The sequence below is a fragment of the Pangasianodon hypophthalmus genome, chromosome 8, assembly GCF_027358585.1.
Source record: "Pangasianodon hypophthalmus isolate fPanHyp1 chromosome 8, fPanHyp1.pri, whole genome shotgun sequence".
Lineage (NCBI taxonomy): Eukaryota > Metazoa > Chordata > Actinopteri > Siluriformes > Pangasiidae > Pangasianodon > Pangasianodon hypophthalmus.
In genome coordinates this window covers 12,596,437-12,622,131 of record NC_069717.1, presented here as the reverse complement: position 1 = coordinate 12,622,131, position 25,695 = coordinate 12,596,437, and the positions used below count along the sequence as shown (strand labels likewise).

Here is a 25,695-nt window from a genome sequence, read left to right as displayed (position 1 = left end):
ATTTTGATTGGTATTGTGATGGGTCTTCATCTGAGTGCAAATTACACAATTATAGTTAAGATGTGGGTGGGGGGTATACAGAGAACATACTAATGTGTTTAATGCTAAAGTGTTAATGTTGGCATTGTATAACAGTGACTAAACATTTTTTAAACATTTCAGACAGTTATCACAAAGCAGTAATTATAACAAAGTACTCAAGCAAAGCCACTATTATGTGAAACACAAACCATGCACAATGTACAATACACTGCACAATTCCATAAAAAGGCCAGATATCTTCAGATCTAATAGCTCTCTTTCGCAACTGCACCTGTCTCTTCATCTCTCTTCATCGGCTCTGACCCATTGAGGCATGGACTCCACAAGACCTCTGAAGGTGTGCTGTGGTATCTGGCACCAAGCCGTTAGCAGCAGATCCTTTAAGTCCTGTAAGTTGCGATGTGGGGCCTCCATGGATCAGACTTGTTTGTCCAGCACATCCTACAGATGCTTGATCGGATTGGTATCTGGGGAATTTGGAGGCCAATTCAACACCCTGAACTCGTTGTCATGTCCCTCAAACCATTTCTGAACAATTTTTGCAGTGTGGCAGAGCACATTATCCTGCTGAAAGAGGCCACTGCCATTAGGGAATACTGTTGCCATGAAGGGGTGTACTTACTCTGCAGCAGTGTTTAGGTAGGTGGTACAAGTCAAACTAACATCCACATGAATGCCAGGACCCAAGATTTCCCAGCAGAACATTGCCCAGAGCATCACACTGCCTCCGCTGGCTTGCCTTCTTCCCACAGTGGATCCTGGTGCTATCTCTTTCACAGGTAAGCGAAGCACACGCACTCAGCCGTCCACATGATGTAAAAGAAAACATGATTCATCAGACCAGGCCACCTTCTTCCATTGCTTCATGGTCCAGTTCTGATGCTCACATGCCCACTGAAGGTGCTTTCAGCGGTGGACAGGGGTCAGCATGGGCACTCTGACCGGTCTGTGGCTACACAGCCCGATACACAGCAAGCTGCGATGCACTGTGTGTCCTGACACCTTTCTATCATAGCCAGCATTCACTTTTTCAGCAATTTGTGCTACAGTAGCTCTTCTGTGGGATCGGACCAGACAGGCTAGCTTCTGCACCCCATGGGCGCCCATGACGCTGTCAGTGGTTCACCGGTTGTCCTTCCTTGGACCACTTTTGTTAGGTACTAACCACTGCATACCGGGAACACCCCACAAGACCTGCTGTTTTGGAGATGCTCTGACCCAGTCATGTAGCCATCACAATTTGGCGCTTGTCAAAGTTGCTCAGATCCTTACGCTTGCCCATTTTTCCTGCTTCCAACACATCAACTTCGAGAACCGACTGTTCACTTGCTGCCTGACATACCCCACCCCTTGACAGGTTGCCACTGTAATGAGATAATCAATGTTATTCACTTCACCTGGCAGTGGTTTTAATGTGTAGCTAATCAGTGTAGCGTTTATGTGTTTTTTTTTTTTTTTTTTTTTTTTGTATTTTCCTATCAGTGTTTTTTATTTAATTGTCTTGTTCTTGTTCATATATTCCTTTGTTTCTATACTACCACTGTGAAGGTTTTCAACAACAAACACAACCCACGCAACCGTGCTTAGTAGCATGTAAGAACAGGACGCTCCCACTATTTACATACTATTCCTCCATACTTTTAGTACGGGTAGTATGCGCTTTCGGATGCAGGCTCGCGCATAAGCCCTCAGACAGCTGTGTGTGCGCGAGGCGTCGCGCAGGCGCGTGGAGCTTCGAGTCACCAGCTACCGGGCCAACATGGAGAAAAAAGGTAATCTCTTTTAACATTACCTATTCATGTTTTGAACTTTTCGGCTTGGTATGACTGTTGTCTTTAGTATAGTAAACGATGTGCGATCGAATTTTAGCATGTTATTTTGATATTTAACTGGAAATATCTCGTTTTGGCCGCGGACACGTCGATAAATGCTACAGGACGCTAATGTCACACAGCGGTTAGCTTTAGCTTTAGCTTTAGCCAGACATCTAACGTTAACGTAGCGAGCCGATGTATCAGGCACTCGGTTTAGTCAGCTAGGCGTGAATAATCACAGCTTGCCCGTTAATCGCATTTGTAGTCCTGTTCCCATGTGGTAAACATGTAACGATGGTATAGAGGCACAGTGTTTGTACAGGGTAGCAGAGGAATCTTTGTGTAAGGCTAAATTACCTCATACAGTCTTGTCCGTGATGGAAACTTCAGGAATCTTGTCGTTTAGCGCCTGGCCTTCTAATACAACCACAACTACAGCCACATGAATTATTCTGCATCCCTGTTCCTTTGGTAAAATGGATATTTCTGGAAGCTAGAGCATTTTCTGTAGGATTTCGCACTACAGCTTGCTAACTGGCTAACAACAATGACTGATAGAGTTTCCCGTTTTCAGCTAGTTATCAGTAGGATGAAACGCTAATTCATTATTCACTGGCAGAATACAAGCCCAGTGTAAATCAGCTTTGTCTCTGATGCATGCTGTGGTTTTGCAGTGTCAGTCCTTCATTAGCAGCATTGTTACTGGTGGGTGTGTTTCAGTTAAATACATAGCTGTTGTGTTCTAAATTAGTGTTTCCCCTTTTACCCCCCTAACAGTTCTCGCCCTCCAGGCCAGGAAGAAAAGGGGCAAAGCCAAGAAGGCAAGCAAGAAGTAAGTTTGCTTCTTCTTTCCACGTTTCTGCTCAGTCTGTACTGAGTGGTTTGAAGAGTGGTTTGTTTTGGTTTGTGTACTTAACAAACATGGCAGCATGATGGCTACAGTGCTGGGTAATTTCACTTGAAGGACAGTAGAATTATGTCTCAATGACTCGTTCAAGTCTGAAGTGGTTTGTGTCTGGACACTAAAAATGGAGGGCTCTTTATGGCCGTTACTGGCAAATGCATTCCATGCAGGTCTTCTGCACTGCCATAAATACACATGCAAATCTATGGATAATTTTGTGGTCCACTAGTGTGCCATGTGCGCTTTGCAAAACAGATTCCCTCCAGGGACAAATAAAGCTTAACTCGCCTCGTCATGGATCTAAACCGTTTTGATTTAGCAAGATGTTTTTATTCTATAAATTCTATAGCCAAATACGTTGTGATCAGTGACAGTATTTGGCTAGTAAGTCAGTGCTATACTGTGTTATGAATTCTGCTTGAAACAAGAAAAGTACTGTAGATACTGTTGGGGTCAAGTTTACATACACCTTGCAGAATCTGCAGAATGTTAATAATTAAAATAAAAAAAATAAGAGCAATCATAAAAATTGCATTTTGTTTTTTTATTTAGTATGCCCTGAATAAGCTTAGTCAGAGCAGCTGAAAGAAGAAAAATAGCAACTTCCCTTCAGAAGCTACATAAGATATTTACATGTTTTCTAGAAGACAAAATAATAACACTTTACACCGATCATCCTGTTTAAAAGTTTACATCCCTCTGGCTCTTAATGTATCGTGTTGCCTTCTTAAGCATCAGTGAATGTTTGCAAGTTTTGTAATAGTTGCGTATGAGTCCCTCAGTTGTCCTCAATGTGGAAAGATGGATCTCAGCATCATATAGCCACTGTTGCAAAGGGGTCAAATATGCAGAAGATGCTGAAAAAGCAAAGAGTGTGCAGTACCTGGAGGATTTTTCTTAAGAACAGTGGGCAGTTTAACTACTAAGGACAAGCAAGATACTCATGAACAACTATCACAAAACATAAAAACAGTTGTTAATCATCCAGGTAACAACACAGTATTAAGAATCATGCGTATACAGACTGGTTCATTTGTGTAAATTCAGTTATTATTGTGTCTTGTGGACTATATGGAAACATCTGTTATGTGAAATAGCTTATTTAGGGCAGTACTAAATAAAAAACAAAATGTAGTTTTTATGATCCCTCTTAATTTTTTTTTTAAATTATTAACATATTGCAGACTCTGCAAGGAATATATAAACTTATGACCCCAGCTGTAGATCACGCAGCATGCTTTATATTCATGATTTTATGGCTTTGCCACCAGGAAATATAATACTCCATGGTGACGTTAGCCTTGCTGTTAAATTGCACAGACAGAAGTCCATTCATTCAAAAACCTACATGAAGCTGATTTACTTTAAGTATGGAAGGGAGTGTTTTGGGACTGTCAAATGCAAAGCACAGGCTTATGAACTTGCTGAAACGTTCCCCCAACCTTTTAATAACAGCCTCTATGTTCAACTTTACTGACTTAAATGCACAACTTGCCTAGGAGTTAAAGAGAGAAGTAGTGGTAGACTTTCATAGATGATTTCCAGGAAAAGACAGGGTGTCCTTTCAGAATGTCAGCTGCTTAAGTGAGATTTGTTGGACATACTGGAATATACCCCAGGGATGGATGAAATGATATTGAGGCTGAACTCTGACTGCATTCACTATAACAACAATCCATTGGATTGGAATGTCTTTATAAGTGTCCTGGTATGATATTTTTTGCCATGATATGACCATCAGTACTGGGGCATTGTACTAGCATTATTCTAAATTGATCATGTTCTTCCAGGCCAGCTCATCAACCAAGAGGAGCGTCTCAGCAGCAGCAGCAGCAGCAGCAGCAGCAGCAGCTCCCTGCAGAACCTCAGCAGCAGGAGCCTGATGAGGAGATTCTGGGCTCTGATGATGAGGAGCAGGAAGATCCCAACGACTACTGCAAAGGTAACCTGCTTGATATAGTGTGTTTGTAATGTATGTTGTATCTCATGTTCTCTGTCTGATGTTGCCACTTGGACGAGAAGTAATCCTTGTATCGATGAGGGAAAACAAGGAAGACAACATTAGTTTACAAATCTGCTGCTTTTGTTTGTCTAGGTGGCTACCACCATGTGAAAATAGGAGATCTGTATAATGGGAAGTACCATGTGATCCGTAAGCTGGGTTGGGGCCATTTTTCCACAGTGTGGCTTGCCTGGGACATTCAGTAAGTTCGGCTTTCGTTACACAGGAATGTCAGAAACTACACAAACGTGCACACACCCACACATACACACACACACACCCACACACCCTTTCCTTGCTGCTTTCTTTGTTCCCTGTCTTATTTATTTCTATATTTCAGTGATGTCTACTCTCTTGTTTGTGCTTTCTTTCTGTCTATTCAGAGGGAAGCGATTTGTGGCAATGAAAGTGGTAAAGAGTGCAGAGCACTACACAGAGACAGCCCTGGATGAGATAAAGCTGCTGAGATCTGTGAGTACTGTCTATCATTTACAGGCCTGTCCACAGTCACCTTTCAGATTACATGTGCAGGTTTGTTGTGATGGACTGTGCTGTTTATATTTTGTGTTCAGGTAAGGAACACTGACCCGGAAGATCCAAACAGAGAGATGGTGGTTCAGCTGTTGGATGATTTCAAAATCTCTGGGGTCAATGGAACTCGTATCCTTCCCACAAAGGACCTGATGTTTGTGTGCAACCTGGTGTGTCTGTGTTGTTTTAAAATGTGTTTAAGAATGCTGATGCGCATACAGGTGCTGTAGACCCGGCTGAGATCAGCATTTTTGTGAATTGTAATATCATAACTGGACCAACCACAGTCTTCAGAGCTCTAGAAGTTGTTTTTTGGGTATTGTGTTATGGTAGCACTTGAAGCAAAATTGTGTATTAGCAGCCAAGTTAATGAAACTGTATTACTGATGCGTTTAATCTGACTGTATTGGCAGTAATATTTTCATGTCATGACACACTGAAGGTGTCTTTATTAGCTCATTAGTTTGAAGAGTTACTTCTTAACTTCACCTTTTAGATGTGTGCATGGTATTTGAAGTGTTGGGACACCATTTACTCAAGTGGATTATTAAGTCTAACTATCAAGGTTTACCTCTCCCTTGCGTCAAAAGCATCATTCAGCAGGTAACCACACCCATACTCTCGAAGTGCATGTGGTAAATAACTAAATCAACACTGTAATAGCAGGCAAATCTTTATTTACTGCAAATTGTCAGTGTTTTGTTTTTAGTGAAATGAAATAAGACTATAAGAACTAGGGCTCTTGTGCCAGTAAGTGTACTGATACATTTAACTGTCATCATAGTGATGCTGTTTAGTGGGAATAAATTGTAACTTATGCTTTATCCTGTTGTAGGTTTTGCAGGGCCTCGATTACTTGCACACAAAGTGTAAGATTATCCACACGGACATAAAGCCGGAGAACATACTGATGAGTGTGGATGAGTCATATGTGAGAAAACTGGCAGCTGAAGCCACAGAATGGCAGAAAGCTGGTGCCCCCCCTCCCTCTGGATCAGCAGGTCTCTCTAACTGACTTTCTCTTTGTCCCTTTTTTCTGCTTATTATTAAACTCACTTTCTTTCACATTCACACACAGCTAGACTTATGCTCAGTGTATTAATTTATTTCCACAGTGTATAAATCTTTGCTTGCACTGAACACAGACATGAATGAACTTGCTCTATTATTTGTTTGCCTGTGAACTCTCTCTATCTTTTTGTGATCTTATTTTCAGTATACACTTTGATGTTTGCATGGTCCCGTATGCTCTCTAGCACAGCCAGTCTGATCACTTTCTTTAGTCCTGCTTTGCTCCTGAGCGACTGTGAAATTTGTGATGTGTTTAACAGTCACAGCTGTTTGTTGTGCTGAATATAATCTGTTTCTCTTTGTGTTTCAGTGAGTACAGCACCAGTACCTAAACAGGTAAGCGTGCCTATGCTTTCAGAAATGGTTATAAACTACCCAAAACAAGTCATAAGTCTTGTTATCGCATTGGTTTCGTAACTATAAAGAATATATGAACGTAAACCAGAGAAAAATCCCTCAACAAGTTTTATGTTGTCTTTTCCTCATTTGTACAGTTGCAGTGCGTCACCCTAGTTCTCCTTCTGTTACTCTTTTTAGCTTACTGAGCATTGGTACAGTTTGTCTGTATCACTTTTTTTCTCTCCAGGCATCCAAAATGTCGAAGAACAAAAAGAAGAAGCTGAAGAAGAAGCAGAAGCGACAGGCAGAGCTGCTGGAGAAATGCATTCAGGACCTAGAAGAGATGGAGAATGGGCCTGAGGGTGCAGAAGAGGAGGAGGATGATCCACAATCCCCTAAGTCACCTATTTGTGCACCTCTTAGACATGCTTCTATGCAGGACATTGGTGAGGAGGAAGAACTAGGTCAGTTTTTATTGGGTAAAGCTGGTTTTATACTGTTTTCAGTATATTTTGCAGTTGCCACTTAGGTGGACACAATTCTGTAGAAATGAATGATCCATGCTTCCTGCTCTTTTACTGGCAGCACAGAAATTTGCTTGCAGATTAATGTGCAAAAGTTGAAAACATTTAGATGTATTTTAGATGACTTTAGATCACCTTGCTTGTTGAGCTTTCTGCTGCTCTGCCGGATACCGAGTCAAATCTGCAGCTTGCATAGGAGAAAATTATTGGAAGTCTTAAAATCAGTCATAATCAGACCTTGACACATAGACATGCATATTTTTTTATTTAGCTAGCTAAAATATTAGCTCTGATTGGAGGGTAAAAGACCACAACATTAATTTACTCACTTTCCCTGCTACTTGATGTAGCTTCAAGTTTTATGGTAGTGGCCTAGCCTGCTAAGTATAGTTAGCGAAAATACAGTTGAATAAACAAAATGATCACATTTGGTTTCTTCTGATGTGTGTTTTTATTACGTAATTTTGGTTCTCCTTTGTTATCATATCTGTGTAATTTGTGCTCCACATTGATTTCTGCTCTATAGCCTGTCAAAAACCTTTCACCCCTAACTGTCGGCACACTATCTAGTTTAAAAAAAAAAAAAAAAAAAAAAAACTATTTTCCTGTAACATTTTTAATAATTTTACTTTTTGGAAAATGAATGCTTAGATGGACATTAATACCGTTAGTGCTTGGTTTACATTTCACAATTTATCATCAGATTTAATTGAATTAAAGATGTTATACTTTGAAAAATCTTTGATTGTCTTTGTTGGGCTTAGATGTTTTGGATTAGAATGTGCTCAGCATGGGGTGGGCTTTTTATACTCCTCCATTTGGACTGGATTTTTTTTCCCTCCCTCCTCTAGACCCAGGAAACCCCAGAGAGCGTCTGACCTCTGGTGCCTCAGATGAGCTCAACTGTAATGGCCACTTGCCTGGCAGCCGAGCCCTACCAGAGGAAGAACTAGATGAAGTCAAGCAACAAATGCAGCTGAAACAGGACCAGCACAATGCTAATGCAGGACCTTCAAGGGATGTGTCCCAGAGTCCTTATGAGTACTGTAATGGGCTGTACTCTCCTGAATGTGGTCAGAGCCACAGTAATGGAGATGTGAGGGAGGAGGGAGAAGATGTCAAACTGCAAGGAAGGCCAGTGCCTGCCAGAGACAAGCAGTCCACACCACAGAATGGTCAGCCAGCTGCACACTTGATAAATGCTTCTTCCTGGTCTTGTTTTAATCTGATCACAAACTTGCGAATACATCTTTCTTTATATTCCTTCTTCCTAATTCTATCTTTGATAATTGCATTTTGTAATTCTTTGCCTGTGTCTCTCTTATCCTCTCGCAGCCAAGCTGACAGCAGGGAGCCTTCTAATCAATCCATTGGAACCACTAAATTCAGACAAGATCAAGGTCAAGATCGCTGACTTAGGCAATGCATGCTGGGTGGTAAGAGGCTTCATCTTTCCACTGACCTTTTATGGATTATCAACATCCAATATCCTGTTGAAGAATTGTTTTTATGCCTCCGCCAGTAGGTGGTGGAGACATTGTTTTTGGGTTGTATCCATCTGTGTGTCCGTTTGAGATTGTTGTTCGTGTGGTATCTCAGAAACAAGTGGTTGACTGTTTGTAGGATTTATATGGGATTATGATTCTAACCAGCAGATAAACTGATTAGATTTTTGAATTGATCCAGTCATCTGCCAACATTGCAGCATGTCCTCACAAAATGAAAATGAAACCAGCAATATTAATGGCTGGTTAAATAATTAGTCATGACAATGTTTCGGTAGTTTTGCCAATGTGCCACTTGTGGCTTAAAATTGCTCTTGGTAAATGCACTCACTGGCAGGTTTTGAGCGAGTTGGTCCATGCAATCATGACTCATTTGCCCCATTCACCCATTTAATCAATTTAGTTATTGTTTAAGGAATTGGAATTTGCTATTCAGTACATAATATTAAACATTTGTTTAGGACAAACTTGTTCCTTCTTTGTTCTAGGTAGGACTTTGGGTCTTTTTAAAATTCGCAGTGTCGCTTTCCAATGTTGTTTCTCCCCTCCTTCTTCAGTATACTTGCCAAACCTCAGGGGGGTGTGTGTGTGAGATCATGCGGTACAACATTTATAATCATTAGTCACAGTGAATAAGGAGCAATAGTGGCACTCTTTTATGCAGTGGTTGCATGAGTGCAAATGCTGTAGAATTGATATACAATGTGCTTAATAGACTGAACTTTCCAGTGTACCCATGGACGAGGAAGCATTTCTTTATTGAGACAGATCTTTGATTAAATTATTTTGGATCAGTCTTATGTCCAGGACTTGTATAGAGCATCGTAAGTTTGATGAATGTCAATGACCATGATTTAAACACAGAAATTCATCACAAAAAGCTAAACAAATGCTTTGATCAAGAAACAAATGTCAAATTAATAACTCCAATAATTATAACATCAGGATTAATTTTATGTTAAATTGCAATTGGAAGCCACAATGCAAATACAAGCAAATAATTTTAAGCAGTATTAGCGGATGCCGGGTTCTGACAGGTGAGTTAGAAAGAATTAAGAGGTCTGGGTTACAGGTAGAGAGTAACCCAGTATATTTAACATACTAGGACATGACCCTCACCTAAGTATATTTCAGATCTGTAGGAAACGCTGCTAGTTGTTGGATTATTTATCAGCTTTTTTTTTCTGGTACATGATATTAAGTGCACACCTACCATATGGTTAGGTTGAACCCATGACTGAAAGCGCTGTTTTCCTGCAGCACAAACACTTCACTGAGGACATTCAGACGAGGCAGTATCGCTCCCTGGAGGTGCTGATTGGTGCAGGTTACAGTACACCAGCTGATATATGGAGCACAGCTTGTATGGTGAGAGATATATAATACAGTACTAATATCATGCACTGAACAAGTGTGTAGTTAGATAACTACAAATAACTTCTTTACATTTACTTAATGCTCTATCCGGTGCCATAATTTCACAATAAGCATTAGTGGGTTTGTAAAAACTTTGAGTTAACCACTAATAAATCTAGATATATTTCTAATGACTACTTGACCATTCATAGGCATGGAAGTACATTTGCAGCAGTTTTCTGATTATTTCCTGAGATTTCTTTATCAAAATTGAATCTCTGTTCCTCTATTTCTCATTCCTCTCATTGCAGGCATTTGAACTGGCCACTGGGGACTACTTGTTTGAACCCCACTCTGGTGAAGATTACTCCAGAGATGAAGGTAAAGCAGTTTCTTCCTGTCTCCACTTTGTTTGCTTTTGACTTCCTTTTCCAAACGAAACACAATGCTTAGTCCTGTGTGCTGATGCTAGTCGTTTTTAGCCATTAACATGCTAAGAAGTGAAGTCCCACTGATGTTAGAGTGCTGTCCTATGGTTGGCTAGTTTCAGCTAAAGGTTAAGCATAGTCTCATTACACTTCCACTGCATATATGCCTACTGTAAGTTTTTCAATTCAGAGGTACCTCTCCTGATGTGAATGATTGACGAATGAAGATTAAGAATAATTAATATCTTGCTGTAGGCAATATGCATTAGAATAAGTTTGACTAATGAATTGTGATTACATCACATACTCTGTATCTGTGATCCAAGCTGCAGGTATTGAGTATTTGGCTCTTTTTTGTTTCCAGCACAATGCTGAGACTTATCATTACAAAAGATAACGTGACTGTCTGTATTCCTGTGTCTCTTTCCCTTCTAACAGAGCAACAAATAAAATCTGAACCAATTTCTCTACCTTCTCTACTTGTTTTTCCCCTTCTCACTCAATTCTCTCCTCCTTTTCTGTCATCCTCCTACATTCTGATTGCACTAATACCTGCTGCCTTTTTAAATTATATCCTGTAATAGGATGCAGAAGATGATAATTTGGCTCAAGCCTTATTTCCAAGTCCCGCAAAACTGCAGGGATGTTTTTAAAATGATCCAAATTTATAGGTGCCTCGTAGTCTTGTCCCCCCCATGCTTCCACTTAACCAGGTGCTTTTGTGATGCTTATTACATTCCACATCATGCTCTTTCTGCATGCATCCAGGGAGATCCAAACTAAAAAAGATCTCTTATCTTTCCACTCATTTGGCATGTCTATACATAGAGTGTAGAGAGCCTTTGGCATAACTCAGATTTTTAGGAAGCTGTGGTGCTTTTGTTTCTTCACAAACGCTACTGCAGTTTAAATGTAGTATCTCACTACAAAAAGCACCTGTCCATTTAGTTTTTACCACCAATAGTGAATCCATGATCACAGAATATGAATGTCATCTTTTATGTAATCTTAATTTACTTTTATTCCCAAATGTGTACTTGGGAATTAGTTTCTAGAAGACAGGAAATTCTATTGGAAATTGCCTGGATGCTTTGTGCATGTGCTAAATGTTACAATGCAGACATTTTATGACAGTGTCTTGTTAACCATTTGTCTCTCATCTGTCCTGCGTCACATTTTACAGCATTTATACTAGAACAAGGTGTCTGTTTCAACTTCCCAAAGAGTGTTTCTGATTATTCACTTGATAAACATAAACTTCTTCTGCCCCTTGAATGAAGCTATTCTGAAATGTCTTGTTGTTAATGAAATTCTATAGTTCAAACATGGTGACTGTTGGCACAGCACATTCTTACTACCCAACAAAGTGACTGTGACACCCCCCCCCCCAAAAAAAAAAAAAAATACACACTTTGATATTTTGTGATGGATTCAGTTATCAAGGCCCAAAGCATTGTGCATAGTGCAGTTTTTACCCTGCTGTAACGGTCTGATTTGAACCAGATTCAGTTCTCTGATGTCGTGTTCTGGTATCGTCCATCCCTGATCTAGACTGAATGTTCTACATACACAAGCACATTCTTAGTTATGAATATTCAGTTGAAGAATCCTAGACAGCATTTACTTTTTCCATCTACAATAACATCTTCATCTTGATACGCATGTAACATGCTTTGTGTGAGCCATCATCATTATGTGACTGGCAGGTAACCCTTATACTGCTTTAAACTCTTTTAAGATCATGCCTATTACTGCTCATCTTGCTTTTGTCCTTGCTACTGTCATTCTGTCTCTGTGTCTCCTGTCCTACTCTTGATTTTCCTCCAGACCACCTTGCTCTGATCATTGAACTGTTGGGTAGAATTCCCAGACACTATGCTCTGTGTGGGAAAGTCTCACAGGAATACTTCAGCCGGAGAGGTACGCGTGTCATGACAGTAAGAATTCCACTCTGGGCCTCAAGGGCAAGTGTGAGGGTTTTTGCAGCTTCTTTTGACAGTGCGTTTTACATTTTACATGCAATTTCAACTAGCATTTCTCAAACAGTTAAAGGCACGAAGTGTCAGTGGATTCCTAAATTTTTCAGCTACTTCAAGATACAAGTTCCTTTGTTTTAAGTTGATGAACTTGTTGCTAGTATGCTTCCAGAATAAAACACCTGCAGTTAAGTCATACAACTGCGGAAGTGAGGTCCTTCTAGAGGCATTCCACTAGGGAATTCATTGCTAGTGAATGCTTTTTAAAGGAATGTGGACATTTGGGGCTCTCATTAACAGCCATCACAATAACTGTACTTCAAAATTATTTTTCTGGCTGATCTTAAGAGATTCGGAGCTAAATAGAAAATGGAATAATGCAACCAGTCAGACTGCTGACCATCTCTGTGCTGTCAGATTTGTGCTGCATGCTCCCTCTCTCCTCCACCCGTCTCCCAGAGTGGATAAATGACCATTAACCATGTTTGATCAATGTGTGGTTTTTGTCTCCCTCTGACAACCCCCCCCCCAAACACAAACACACACACACACTTCACAACAACCCCCTTTTTCAAAATGGCAGACCACATTGCTCTGATCATTGAGCTGCTGGGGATGATACCACACAAACTCATAATTGCAGGAAAATACTCCAAGGACTTTTTCACCAAGAAAGGTAATACTGTTTTGTGAATTCCTTGTTTTGTATGACCTATTTCAAATAGAAATAAAGCTTAAATGATTTCACATACAGATTATATAATGTATTGATGGTGATAAGTTCTGTAAATATTTCTATGAAGGGCACTTTGACAAATGTCTAAGGATTTGCTTGTCTTTGTACAGTAAGTGGTTAAGCATCCTGTAGTTCTGTTAAGCTGTATAGCGTGATGACAGAACATGCTATAAGTGGAATGTGAAATGAGTGAAGGAAAAAAAGGATAAAAGCATTACACTGAACTAAGGCTGCTCATTAAGTCTGATGTTATACTTAATGCTGGTGTTCTTACTCAATGACTTGTATGTGTGCCCACGGCTAAAAACATCCCTGGATTCTTTGTGTTTACCTGTAAATAATGATTTTACAGCAGCTGTTCTAGGGCATATGTTGCCTCTGTGGAGTGGTGACATAAAAATACCAGCACTGTTAGGTTCCCTCAAAAAGGCACACTTAAACGCACTTATGTACTGATCTTGCAGAGTAATACATAGACCTATTTTTAGGTTTGTTCAGTTCAAACAGTAATCGTTTTGCAAGAACATCACATTTTAATTCGTGTGACGTAAAGACTTTATTCAGATAGGCTAGGTAGAACATGTGTATGCGATTGGAGACACACCTACAGTTATCAGTTTGCCGCTGCTGTCTCGTCACCTTGTTTACATTGCTATTACATCTTGTGAAAAGTTAGTTTGAATTACACACACGACCAATATGTGGAACAACCACAGGATACACGGCCATATAGTGGTTGCATACATTTAGTTCAAATGAACGAAATTAAGGCCTAACAGCTTAGACGTGGTCCTTGTTGCTATTGCTATGATAAGCAAAGCTCGACATTTTTCATTTGAATGATTTAACACAAGAAAACCAGCAACAGAATACAAATCATTTTAAGACTCTTCTGTGGGGCATTACCCCATTACATCTAAATAAAGAGCTTAAAATGTTTACAGCATAAAACTCAATAAATGACCCTTGCCAAAAGTGAATTGAGGCAGGCAAAAATGCTTGAGCAAATGATGAGGTACCAAAATGTCACAGATGTTTTAGATGTTTATCAAAGAGTGAATGTTTTTCACTGCCTTATCAAAGAATATTTGTAACTCACGCCCTTTTGCTGTGACTACCTTGCATGTAAACAATAGAGTCATAAATGTTTAGTAGTACACAGTGTCTAGCAGTTGAGTAAGTCTGTGGAAGTTAAAGGTTTAATTGGAAAAGTGTAGATAATTTGAATCATTTCACCATTGTCAAATTTGTTGTAGCACTAATGTTTCATGCAGCTTGACAATCTTAGCCAATTTGTTTTTGGTATATACTAAAAATAGTAACAAGTTGATGCATATTTTTAAAAACAATCATTTATCATTTTTGTCAGAACTGTAGAGCCCCCTGTCATGTATGCATGCCTTACTGGTTAATCCATATTGTGTGCTGGTGAGTACGTGTAGAGAGGGTATTGTGCAGGGTCTAAATGTGTTCTCTCTGCAGGTGACCTGAAGCACATTACCAAGCTGAAGCCGTGGGGTCTGTTGGAAGTGCTGTTAGATAAGTATGAGTGGTCCCGCGAGGACGCCGAAACCTTTGCAGACTTCCTGCTCCCCATGCTTGAACTCATCCCTGAGAAACGAGCCACGGCGGCTGAATGCCTGCGCCACCCCTGGCTCGCCCTCTAGTGGCTCATATCAACCACCGCAGCCCCATTTTCCTCCACTTCCACATGAGAGACTGCAACATATCACTTTCCAGTTTGAGTGCTTACCTGAATAGTACTTGTACTTATTTGGTTGTGTGTGTGGTTTCTTGTATGTTTCACCTGAGAAATACTTTGTTTTCCTGGTGGTTTTATGTCTTGAGACTTATTTCCTGAGGCGACGTTTGTCCTCAAACTCTACTTTTCCCCCTAAATTTGCACAACAGTTTTAGGGAACATCTCTTGTATTATTTAAGCTGTGTGCTACATGCTAAAAGATCAGATTTCTGTATTTTGCTAGGCTTTAACTGAACATGGTTTGATGTAAGGGCACATATTGTGGGTCACTTTGTTACATGTTTCCTAGTTTTGGGAGTACGCACACCAGAGATAGAAAAGGAACCATTAGGTTTACATCGTAACTGTAGAAAATGCATTAAAATAATTTGTAGTTTATTTTAGGAAATGCCATACCACTGTGTAATATTGTCTCAAAAAGTGTCAGTTATTTTCTTTTTTTATGTGTTATTTTTGGTCAAATCTGAGTACACTTGGAGGGTTGCTTTCTCGCTTTCTATGCTTCCAGAAAATGAGTAGCTGTTAAACACCACCCAAAAGGTAGTTGTGAAAAGTGCGCACATATCTGTGCGTGCGTGTGTGTTTGTCTTGTAAGTGTATATATGTGTACCAAAGAGTTTGCCTTGATCTGTATATTACAGCCATGTACAGTTTTTAAAGAAATCCTACTATTGATAACTAAGATTATTTAGCTGGACAGTAATGTTTTAATAAAATATTTGGAAGATGGGTGAATTTTGATTTCTTTTTTTATATGTAGGTTCAGTTTTTTTTTTGTTTGTTTTTTTTTTATGTAGTTGAGCAGTGTTTTATGACCTAATGGCAAAATGATTTAAAATTGGTGAAACCCACATACACTGAAAAGTGTCTCAAAAGGGTGAATAAAAGTAAAGTAAAAATGTAAAATGTTTATTTGGATTTTACCAATTTTAGTATTCATGAGTCTGTCTCAGTGGTCATACTCAGTGGCTTTAGGATGCCCATTGTGATTCTTCACAGTTGTCAGAACAGCTTTTGGATTCAGGCCTTTCCTGTAGTGACAAAGAATTAAGTTGTCATTATGTTTTTGAAGCCAAAACTTTGTGTGTATATATAGGTTTTGTATATTTTGTGACTTTTCTTTGAATTATAAATTCAAATATTGAATTATGTACCTAGCTTCAGCAATTTACACTGATCAGCCATAACATTAAAACCACTGACAGGTGAAGTGAATAACATTATCTTATTGCAATGGCCCCATGTCAGTGGGTGGGATATTTTAGGCAGCAAGCAACTAGTCAGTTCTTGAAGTTGATGTGTTGGAAGCAGGAAAAATGGGCAAGCGTAAGGATCTGAGTGACTTTGACAAGGGCGAAATTGTGACAGCTAGATGACTAGGTCAGAGCATCTAAAAAAACAGCAGGTCTTGTGGGGTGTTTCTGGTATGCAGTGGTTAGTACCTAACAAAAGTTGTCCAAAGAAGGACAACCGGTGAACAAGCGACAGCGTCATAGGTCATTGGTCTGATCCCACAGAGCTACTGTAGCACAAATTGCTGAAAAATTTAATGCTGGCTATGATAGGTGTCAGGACACAGTGCATCACAGCTTGCTGCATAGCTGCAGACCAGTCAGAGTGCCCATGCTGACCAGTCAGAGTGCCCATGTCCAACACCAAAAGCACCTACAGTGGGCATGAACCATGGAGCAATGGAAGAACGTGGCGTGGTCTGATGGATCACGTTTTCTTTTACATCAGGTGGATGGCCGGTTGCGTGTGCATCGCGTACCCTGGGGAAGAGATGGCACCAGGATGCACTATGGGAAGAAGGCAAGCCGGCAGAGGCAGTGTGATGCTCTGGGCAATGTTCTGCTGGGAAACCTTGGGTCCTGGCATTCATGTGGATGTTACACTGACACATACCACCTAAATAAGCATTGTTGCAGGCCAAGTACACCCCATCATGGCAATGGTATTCATTTATAGCAGTGGCCTTTCAGCAGGATAATGCAATGGCAATATTGATATGGCTGATCGGTGTAAATACTGAATTTAAGCAATGCTTATCATATAATCCAAACACGTTACACTGGAAAATTCTAGCTTTATGAATTTTATCGTCTAGTCTGATTTTAGCAGTGAGACACACTTTAAATCAAGTGCCCAAGCTCACCAATAGTTTTTCTAAATAATTGTTTACTTCTTCATCTTACCTTCCCCTGAGTCCAGTTCGAATTCATCAGGCAGCAGTTTGTCCTGGCGGTTTCCCAGTGTGAAGGCCACAAGCGCGAGCATGAGGGCATCCAGGATGCAGATGATGGCTAGAATGTAGGCCCAGCGCACTGTGCAGTTCCCCAGTGTGTACTTACTTGTCCGCTCGCCACACATCCGCTTTACCTCAGGAGAGTCCCATCCATCAGGGTAAATCATACAGCCCATCACCAACAGCGCAGCTACAGGATGGAGATCACATTGAACAAAACATGCTTTCACCAAGTGTGGCAACATGATTTTTTGTGAATTCCTTGTTTCTTTTTTAATAGTTTCTTGGCCAGTACACATTTTACCTGTTGGTAGGAATAGAACACAATAGAGCTTTTACTCACAGTGGATCCAGATCCCATCCCGGAAACACTGGGCATGAGGCTGTTACACCCTGGAATGGAACGCCAGTCCATTGCAGGGCACCATGCATGCACACATTCACACCTATGGGTAATTTATCTTAGCCAGTCCACCTACTGGTATGCTTTTGGGAGGTGGGAGGAAACCAGAGAACCTGAAGTAAACCCTTGCGGACACGGGAGGAACATGCACACAAGTTCCACACCCGAGATCAAGATGGAACCGAGGGCCCTGGAGCTGTGAGGCAGTAATGCTACTTAGAAGAACACTTACTTAAGGATTATTCTGTTTTGGTAGAGTTGGAAGTTAAGTTAGAAAGCAAACAAACAGGCATTGCTTGTGGCCCTAGAAAGCTCAGGATCTCTGACTTGACTTATGCTATAGCCTACCGTGGGCAGTGGTAGCTCAGTGGTTAAGACGCTGGACTACTGATCAGAAGGTCATGAGTTCAATCCCCAGCACCGCCAAGCTACCACTGCTGGGCCCTTGAGCAAGGCCCTTAACCCTCAACTGCTCAGATGTATAAAAAATGAGATTAAATGTAAGTCGCTCTGGATAAGGGCGTCTGCTAAATGCCGTAAATGTACCATGAGTTTTTTAGAGTAACCCTCTATTAGGCAGTTGAGAGTCAGTAACATGCAATCATTCAGCATCCAGTTTAGCAGCTCATTCTGAGTGGGAATAGACATACCTTCAACAATGTTCGAGCTAATATCATTAACCAAGGTTGACAGGTTTCAGCAAAATTTCCAGCACAACTGCACCTCTAAAACTACACAAAATACCTGAAACATTTGGGTGAATTGAGACATTTCTTCTTTTTCTCAGCCTTTGAGTCAAAGAAGTATTTCACATGCATTTCTGATGTATGGACATTATTCACTCCATAATCCCCCTTTCCCTCTCCCAACCTTTGCAATATATCTAAAATTTATATATCTGTACATTCTAGACACACTGTCTACACTTACCAGCAAGATACTGGGGAATGCAGAGTGTTTAATCCTATCCCAATCTGGCAACCCTGTGAATAACCACTGTGTCCTGCCCTCCTCCTCCACTAAAATATTCATAGAGCGAGCCATATCATATCATAGAGTGATATGGATGTCTATTAGTGCTTGTTTTGGTTCCTATTTTGGTTTTGACCACTAAGTGTAATAATAACATTATGTGTGTGTGTGTGTGTGTGTGTGTGTGTGTGTGTGTACATGCTTTTACAGTATATCACCTCTCTTTCCAGGAAGTATGCAATGTTAGCTGGTATGGTAGGTTAGAACTGTGAGGTTTCAACTGATTAACATTCTCTCAACCTGGCAAACACTGACTTTCCACATGAAAAGGAGATCAAAGTTTTTAAAAAAAGTCTGCTCGTGGAGGTAGATAGTAGATAGCGGGTTCAGTCTGTCCTCATGCATGCATGGTGTGGCATGAGCAAACATCAAATCTTCTTTTCAACATCCACAAATGGCTTAGTTGCATACTGACCTTTGTATTTCGAAAAAAAAGGTACATATATTACTAGGAAAACTAGTAGACTATATTTGTCTAGAAGGCAATATGGTAATAAAGGTGTAAAACTATTTTATGGTGAACTCTAATCATTGTGGACAACACAGGTGCTGTGCATATACACTTATCATATCACACTACTACCTCTTGCTCTTATTTTGACTCCCTGTTCATTTTCCCACCTGGCCTAAGCAACTTCTGAGCTAACATTAATGCGAATAATTGAGTACGTAATAATAACAATACCTGAAACCACTCTAAATAGTCTAGAATCACCTGTTGTGTGGTCTACATCTTTTAATGTAATGGCACTAAAATCAAAGTGCAATGTCCCAACAACTTTCTTAGTGTATATATCTGTTAAGTCACCGTTCCTGGTCCCAACTCTGGCCTCAGGATCCCTGTTCACTGAGCAGTATGCTATCATAGCTAGTCTAACATGTTTTTGAAATTAAATATTGGCTTAAAATCTTGAAAGCATTAAAATAAGTGAGATGAGGAAGACATGCCTGAACAAGTGAGTACAGTTACAGAAGTTTAACAACTTTTGACAACTTTTAAACTTAATAAGGATGACGTATAGACAAAATATTGTACAAAAGGAGTAAAACTGTGTAGGTATATTGTGGGTAATGGAACAGTGATTTGCCAGTAGAAGGAGAATGTAAGTAAAGGGTGTTTGGTGGGGGTCCAAAAAGTTTTTTTTTTCTTTTTCCATAAACACCACTGTAAGAGTAACTAGGAAAATTGCCCATACTGCTGCATACTATGCAAAGTCAACAGGGGCCCATTTACACCTTGTATACATTCTGTATCACGATAATGACCCAAGGTCACTCTTTCATTTACTCCTGGTATATTTTTATGTTCTGGTTATCTGCACACTGTATGTATTGTGATGAAATGTTCCTCTTTGTAGATTGTAGCAAGGCAAGATGGCAAGATTAGAATTGTCAGAAGGTGTTGATTAATTTTCTATATCAGCAAAGTTCTGCCATGTTTTGCAGGGTTATTAATATGGATGCAAACACTGTAGAGATTGGCTTATCACTTTTTGTTGAGTTCACTGGGTAGCATTGGGTATTTACACGTAATGATCAGTACATTGTGAAAAAATTTTTTTAATTTTGAAGCTAGTTACTTGGATGCAAAAATGTAACACTTTTTTGCGAGAAAGTCAGCTACTTAGAACTGATTCCTTTAAGATTGAAAAGCCCTTGTTCACAAACCAGGGATGTCTACCATTCACTATTAGCTTCAAATGTAAAAATGAGCCAATGTTATTGACAAATTACAAGTCACTACATTTAACTTTCAAACAAGAGAACCAAACATCAACTCTGAATCAGACTTTTAACTTTTACCTGATGAGGTCTGCATCCATGCACATATCTTGTACACACTGGCTGTGCTGCAGAAGAAGAAGAGACTGAAGGAGACCATGGTGGCCACATTAAGCAGCATTGCGATTCCCACAAAGAACATGGCAGTCTTAAATGCCCCGGACGGAATGGAGTTAAAGTCAAGCACACTGCCCTTGCAGACAAGCTCTGAGGTGATGGGGTTGCCTATGCAGTAGTAGAAGAGCCCGAAGTAGCCAGACTGTGGTGTGTTGACACTGTCGCCAATCCAGTAGGGCTGAATGAACACCACCACTGTGATGATGGCAAAGCAGATGCTGAAAATTGCCCACAAGACACCAATTGCTCTGGCATTTCTCACGTAGTTTGTCTGGTAGATTTTGACCGCCTCTGTGGCAGGAAGCATTTTCTCCATGTTGATAATGACTTAGAGCCGTCCAATAAGATGCGGAAACCAAAACACCTGTAACTAGCTAACAAAAATTCAGCAAAACCCTTATCTTGCCAAAGCTACTCTACAAAAAATCCACTACTACAGATACCAGGTTGATTCTTTGATGTCTTTTTTTCCCCCTTAATGCCTACTGTTACACTCTCAGGAGATCTGGTACAGGGATGTATCTTCAATTTAAAAGTGACCGATGAGACATCAACACTTGTTCTTTTGTGTCAGAAACAATGTCCTAGCCAACAGAGGTGTCACAGGGTATAAATATTAAATGGTAATGTGATCAGAGTAAGGTGAGGAAACAGTTGACCAGAGTAATCAGATATACAACAAGCCTTGGTGTAAGTGTACAGCTACTTCCTGAATGTCATAAAGAGGACTTAGACAGGGTGGGGTGCTTTGTTTGAAACTGGTTTTAACATCAGTTTCTAAATTTTACAAGCTCTGCTTTGTGTGTGTGACCTTGAGAGAGAAGATCTGAGATATGTTGATGTCTGTAATAGATATAGTACCTTAACTGAACTGTATCAAATGATGCTGTACATCCAAATTAATAATTAATTAAAAAAGTTCACAATCCAGCGTAAGTTTATACACGCTTGAAAAAAAGTTATACATACTTGAAAACACCTATACTTTGGGGGCCCTGCTCATATATTTTGTTACATTTAATTATTAAAATGTAATTTTTTTCTTTTGCATTTTAGATATGATGTTCTGGTTCAGGGTTGGAGGAAGGGAAAAGGAGGGAGCAGAGAAGACAAATGTGGAGAAAGAAGAAACTCACAGACATGGAAAAACTTCTCTTTCTCTGCTAATTGTTTGATGTTACGAGATGCTAGCTAGTAACGTTAAGTTGTATATAAAAACTGTATTAGATCTAATACAAACACTGTCTATACCTCCTCAACCTGAGCAAAACCATTACTCCACCATCTCTGCACCACATTTGGAGGAAACACTGCACATAAATAGATTAGAATTCAATCTTCATTCAGTGAAAACTCGTTCAAAACAGGTGTGGTAGTGAGGGCGTGGTCAAGTGCAGAATGTGAATGAGCAGGTGGAGTTGTGTAGAAATAATGGGTGAGTGTTTACATCTGTGCGTGATTAATGAGAGGATACCAGAGATAGAGATGGAGCTTCACCAAGTGAGTGTTTACTAGTGATTTCAGTTTTGAGTGAAATATTTTTATGTTGGCTCAAACAGGGCTGAAAACCACAGATCTCAGAAAAAAGAATAATGTGTCCAGCCTCACTCTCTCTCTCTCTCTCTCTCTCCTCCCCTGAGTCTTCATTCCCTGCCCACCCTCTAGGGTGTCACATTAGGCTAGGTATCTGGTGTGTTCTGCTATTAGGTGCCCCATGTGTTGAGTTTGTTTTGCTATTAATCTTATCAGGTTTAACAAGGCCAAAATTTCTGAAAAACTAAAACACTGTTAGTAAAATACATATAAATACAAATTTAGAACATAAACAAATGCTCAACACTTTATAATTTTTAAGTCATTCATCTTAGTAACCACTTTATCCTGGTCAGGGTTGCGTTAGATCCGGAACTTAACCCAGGTACAATGGACATGAGGTGGGAATACACCCTGGATGGGATGCCAGTTCACACACACATTTCACACACTCAGTTATACCTAGGGGCAATTTAGTGAACATGAGAAACTCTGCACAAGCAGTAACCCAGACTCAGAATCAATCAGGGGATGCCAGAACTGTGAAAAAGCTACCCTAAAATAAATTCTACAGCATGTGTTGTAAGTTTGGTAATTCTATACTGTAATTGATTACATTTTTAGTTATTTTAGTCCAGGTCTGTTTTAGTAGCTTTTTTGAAACACAGAAATATTGCCTAAATAATACACCACTCGTTACAGAGTTCGTTGGGAATAAACCTTCTGTCATTAACATGGAATAACGGGAGAATAGCTGTGTTTGTACAGCTGTCAAGACCCTAGGGCCTGGTCACATGTACTTTAACTGTATTTGAGAAAGATGACCTTTGTTTACTCTGGGCATGGTGCAGGAAGGGAGGTCTGCTATATAGGAAAAAAGTGCAGAACTGGTGTAAGTGCTGCATCTGTGGATCTAGACACAAGACAATGAAGGCTGTGTTAGTGATTGCAATGTGCTTGATGGTCATGGCTCTGGCCACTTCTGATGAAACTTCTGATGAAAGGGGCATTATCATCAACCTGGTAAGAGCACTGAACCCTGAAAGCAAGCAGATGAACTGAATTATTAAAGTTGCCAGCGTACATGTGCCATGAAAGCCGAAAATATAAACCGTTCTATATTTCCTTCCTTCTTTGGGGTCTAGGTTGACTGATCTTGCACATTACATTGTATCTGTTGGCCAATTAGCATTTCTTGTTGAAATGTCTGCTCTGTAGAATAACGGAGAGCTGTGTGCCATCAGTGTGCAGTGTAAGAGCTCCTGCTGTCTTCGTCAATCTGCTTCCAGCCTGGCTCGCTGTGCCCCACGCGCTGCAGAGAATGAAATATGCTCCAAAAAGGTAAAGGCAATGCCAGAGACATTTTCAAAACAACTTAGGCAGTAGAACTATTCATGGATCAGCATAACTCTACTGCCTAATTCATTTCAGGCCAACCTAAAGTACCTGATCAATTTCTTCATTTATTTAAAATTACTGAATATTTAATAACAGCATTTTTAAAGTGAAAAAAAAGCCAAACAAATATGGTGTTTTCCACTGTCACTGAATTTGCGCTTGCCCGTGTATTTGTATTCACACAAAAAAGGCAAAGTTAAGCATAAAACGCTAACAGTGCTGTAAAAGCTGAGGCAAAACACTTCCTCCATAGGTAATGCAGTGGGCTCAACAAAGGTGGAATCTTGCCGTATAACCACCTACTCTATAAACAGTCTATGAAATGTTAATTAACATTTAATAGGAAAACTATTTTGTCAGTATAACAAATGTTTTGTTCTACCTAAGGGGAGAAAATTGAAACATTTAGTCCTTTTAAATACTTTAATTCATTTAATTAAATGTAAGATATCCTGGACTAATTAGCACTGATTGAAAATAGCAGTTCAGAAAAACATGAAGCCTTACTACATCACTTATCACATATGATGTACATTTTACATTCTGTCTATCAGTAAACAGTGGCATTCTTTCATGATACTTAACTGGGGTTTTAATTAAGAGTGTTTCTTCTGTTCACTGCCCTAACAGTGACAGTGATGAAAGCACTTTGTAAAAGCACTTGTGCGTAGTGCAGAGGAAGAGCCTACAGCTGGGCTTGAGAAGGTTCAGGTGTTCCAGCTGATGGATAGCATGACCTGAAGGTTATATTAGCTGACTATTTGCAGCTGACTATCCTCACATAGGGAGAAAAGCATATATTGTGTTATCTTCTTAATATTCCTAAAATTATTGTCTGTCTAGTTACTGTATCTGTCTTTTTATAGTGGTCTCTTAGTGTGCAGTTTACTATATGTTGGATAATGTGGGAGACACAGATGTTCTGATATTTAAAGTGTTTTTTTTCCTCCCTCACAGAGCCTATATGGTACATATTACCACTGCACTTGTGAGGATGGACTTAACTGTGAAGGTGACTGGTCCATCGGAGGATCCATCGTTAACACCAACTTTGGGACCTGTGCAGACCCCAATAAGGCTTAGACTACCAACAACCAATGCTCTCTACATAATACAGAATTGAACAGCCTTAAAACCCAAATATTGCAGACAGGCAGTGCATTAAATATACAAGGAAATATTCAAATGCAAAGATATGAGAAATTATGAATTACTTTAAGGCAAAGTCAGAATGAATAAATGCCATAATACATCAGTCAATATATCAGTCAAAAAGCTATACTTAGATTTTTTGTGAAATTTCAGAAAAAAAGATTATAATACACTTTAGACATACCTCCATTTATAACACAACATGACAACATATTCAAAGTACATTATGCCTAATGCCCCGCTGTATCAAAAATAGAAAGGTAAACACTCAGAATCGCCGAGTGAAAGTGGCATTTTTGCCCATGCCAGCATAACACTGATCCATGATGGCATTTTGTCACGGAATTACATTTTGAAACCATACAATCAATAAAAATATATTACAAAAATCACAAGAGTCAGATTACTGTGTCCCAGGTAAACATATCCATTTTTGTGTGTAGTCTGTTCCAGGGTACCAAACTGTCAGTGTCTGAGCACATAGATTTTCATTCACCCAATACATCAGGGTGGCGGGTGAAAGATGGAATACGTCTGGCAGATAAGAAATCGGAAAACAGAAATTAGTGCAATGATGCAATGGCTTCCTCCGTGTAAGGCTGACCAATCATTTAAGAGGAGCAGCATTTATTTTAAGGTTTGAGATTTGATGTCCTAAGGGTATACAAACATTTACCCAAAATTGGACTGGAAACCTGTAAATCCAAAATCTTTCTTCAAAAGAAAGTTCCTGGATCAGGTTTGAATGAGATCAAAGCACAAAGGAGATCTGCTACTATATCTATATGCCAACTTATATTTTCACATTAAAATTAAGTGAAAATCATATATGTAGATGTTATTGTCTAAGAATAGATTAACTACATATTTGTTGTAAGCTTGTCCATATACACTTCAAACAGCCCAAATGTAATGATGCGTTCCCTTTCAATAAAACCCAAGGCTGCTGCCAGGCTGTACTGGAATGAGTTGATTTACTCACCATGACCAAGTTTTCATATTTTCTCCATACTCCAGCACACACTGGAGTTATAGCATTTTAT

At 39.7% G+C, this 25,695-nt stretch overlaps 3 protein-coding genes across 5 annotated transcripts; 2 read left to right on the top strand and 1 right to left on the bottom strand.

The window, feature by feature from the left end:
- Window positions 1-1,681: 1,681 nt before the first annotated feature.
- On the top strand, window positions 1,682-15,725 carry srpk1a (SRSF protein kinase 1a). Of its 2 annotated transcripts, none has more exons than XM_026928155.3 (16): window positions 1,682-1,814; window positions 2,634-2,688; window positions 4,551-4,702; window positions 4,856-4,964; window positions 5,146-5,233; window positions 5,335-5,422; window positions 5,790-5,896; window positions 6,129-6,294; window positions 6,675-6,700; window positions 6,951-7,149; window positions 8,079-8,402; window positions 8,563-8,663; window positions 9,993-10,100; window positions 10,400-10,469; window positions 13,076-13,168; window positions 14,711-15,725. In XM_026928155.3, exons 1-16 carry the CDS (start codon window positions 1,802-1,804, stop codon window positions 14,893-14,895), a joined length of 1,884 nt encoding a protein of 627 aa, XP_026783956.3. In that variant the 5' UTR covers window positions 1,682-1,801; the 3' UTR covers window positions 14,896-15,725. The 2 variants fall into 2 exon arrangements, with proteins under 2 accessions (XP_026783956.3, XP_026783946.3); XM_026928145.3 differs by having other exon boundaries at window positions 1,683-1,814; window positions 6,951-7,167.
- A 208-nt stretch (window positions 15,726-15,933) lies between these two features.
- Window positions 15,934-21,117, bottom strand: lhfpl5b (LHFPL tetraspan subfamily member 5b). 2 transcript variants are annotated; one of them, XM_026928189.3, is made up of 3 exons: window positions 20,474-21,117; window positions 17,186-17,425; window positions 15,934-16,021 (listed from the first exon to the last, which is right to left on the bottom strand). In XM_026928189.3, exons 1-3 carry the CDS (start codon window positions 20,883-20,885, stop codon window positions 16,011-16,013), a joined length of 663 nt encoding a protein of 220 aa, XP_026783990.2. In that variant the 5' UTR covers window positions 20,886-21,117; the 3' UTR covers window positions 15,934-16,010. The 2 variants fall into 2 exon arrangements, with proteins under 2 accessions (XP_026783990.2, XP_053091958.1); XM_053235983.1 differs by having other exon boundaries at window positions 15,991-17,425.
- Window positions 21,118-22,964: 1,847 nt separating this feature from the next.
- LOC113533292 (colipase) lies at window positions 22,965-25,041 on the top strand. The gene is made up of 3 exons (XM_026925347.3): window positions 22,965-23,125; window positions 23,321-23,443; window positions 24,458-25,041. The coding sequence occupies exons 1-3, from the start codon at window positions 23,030-23,032 to the stop codon at window positions 24,581-24,583; spliced, it is 345 nt and encodes a 114-aa protein (XP_026781148.1). The 5' UTR covers window positions 22,965-23,029; the 3' UTR covers window positions 24,584-25,041.
- The last annotated feature ends 654 nt before the right edge of the window (window positions 25,042-25,695 follow it).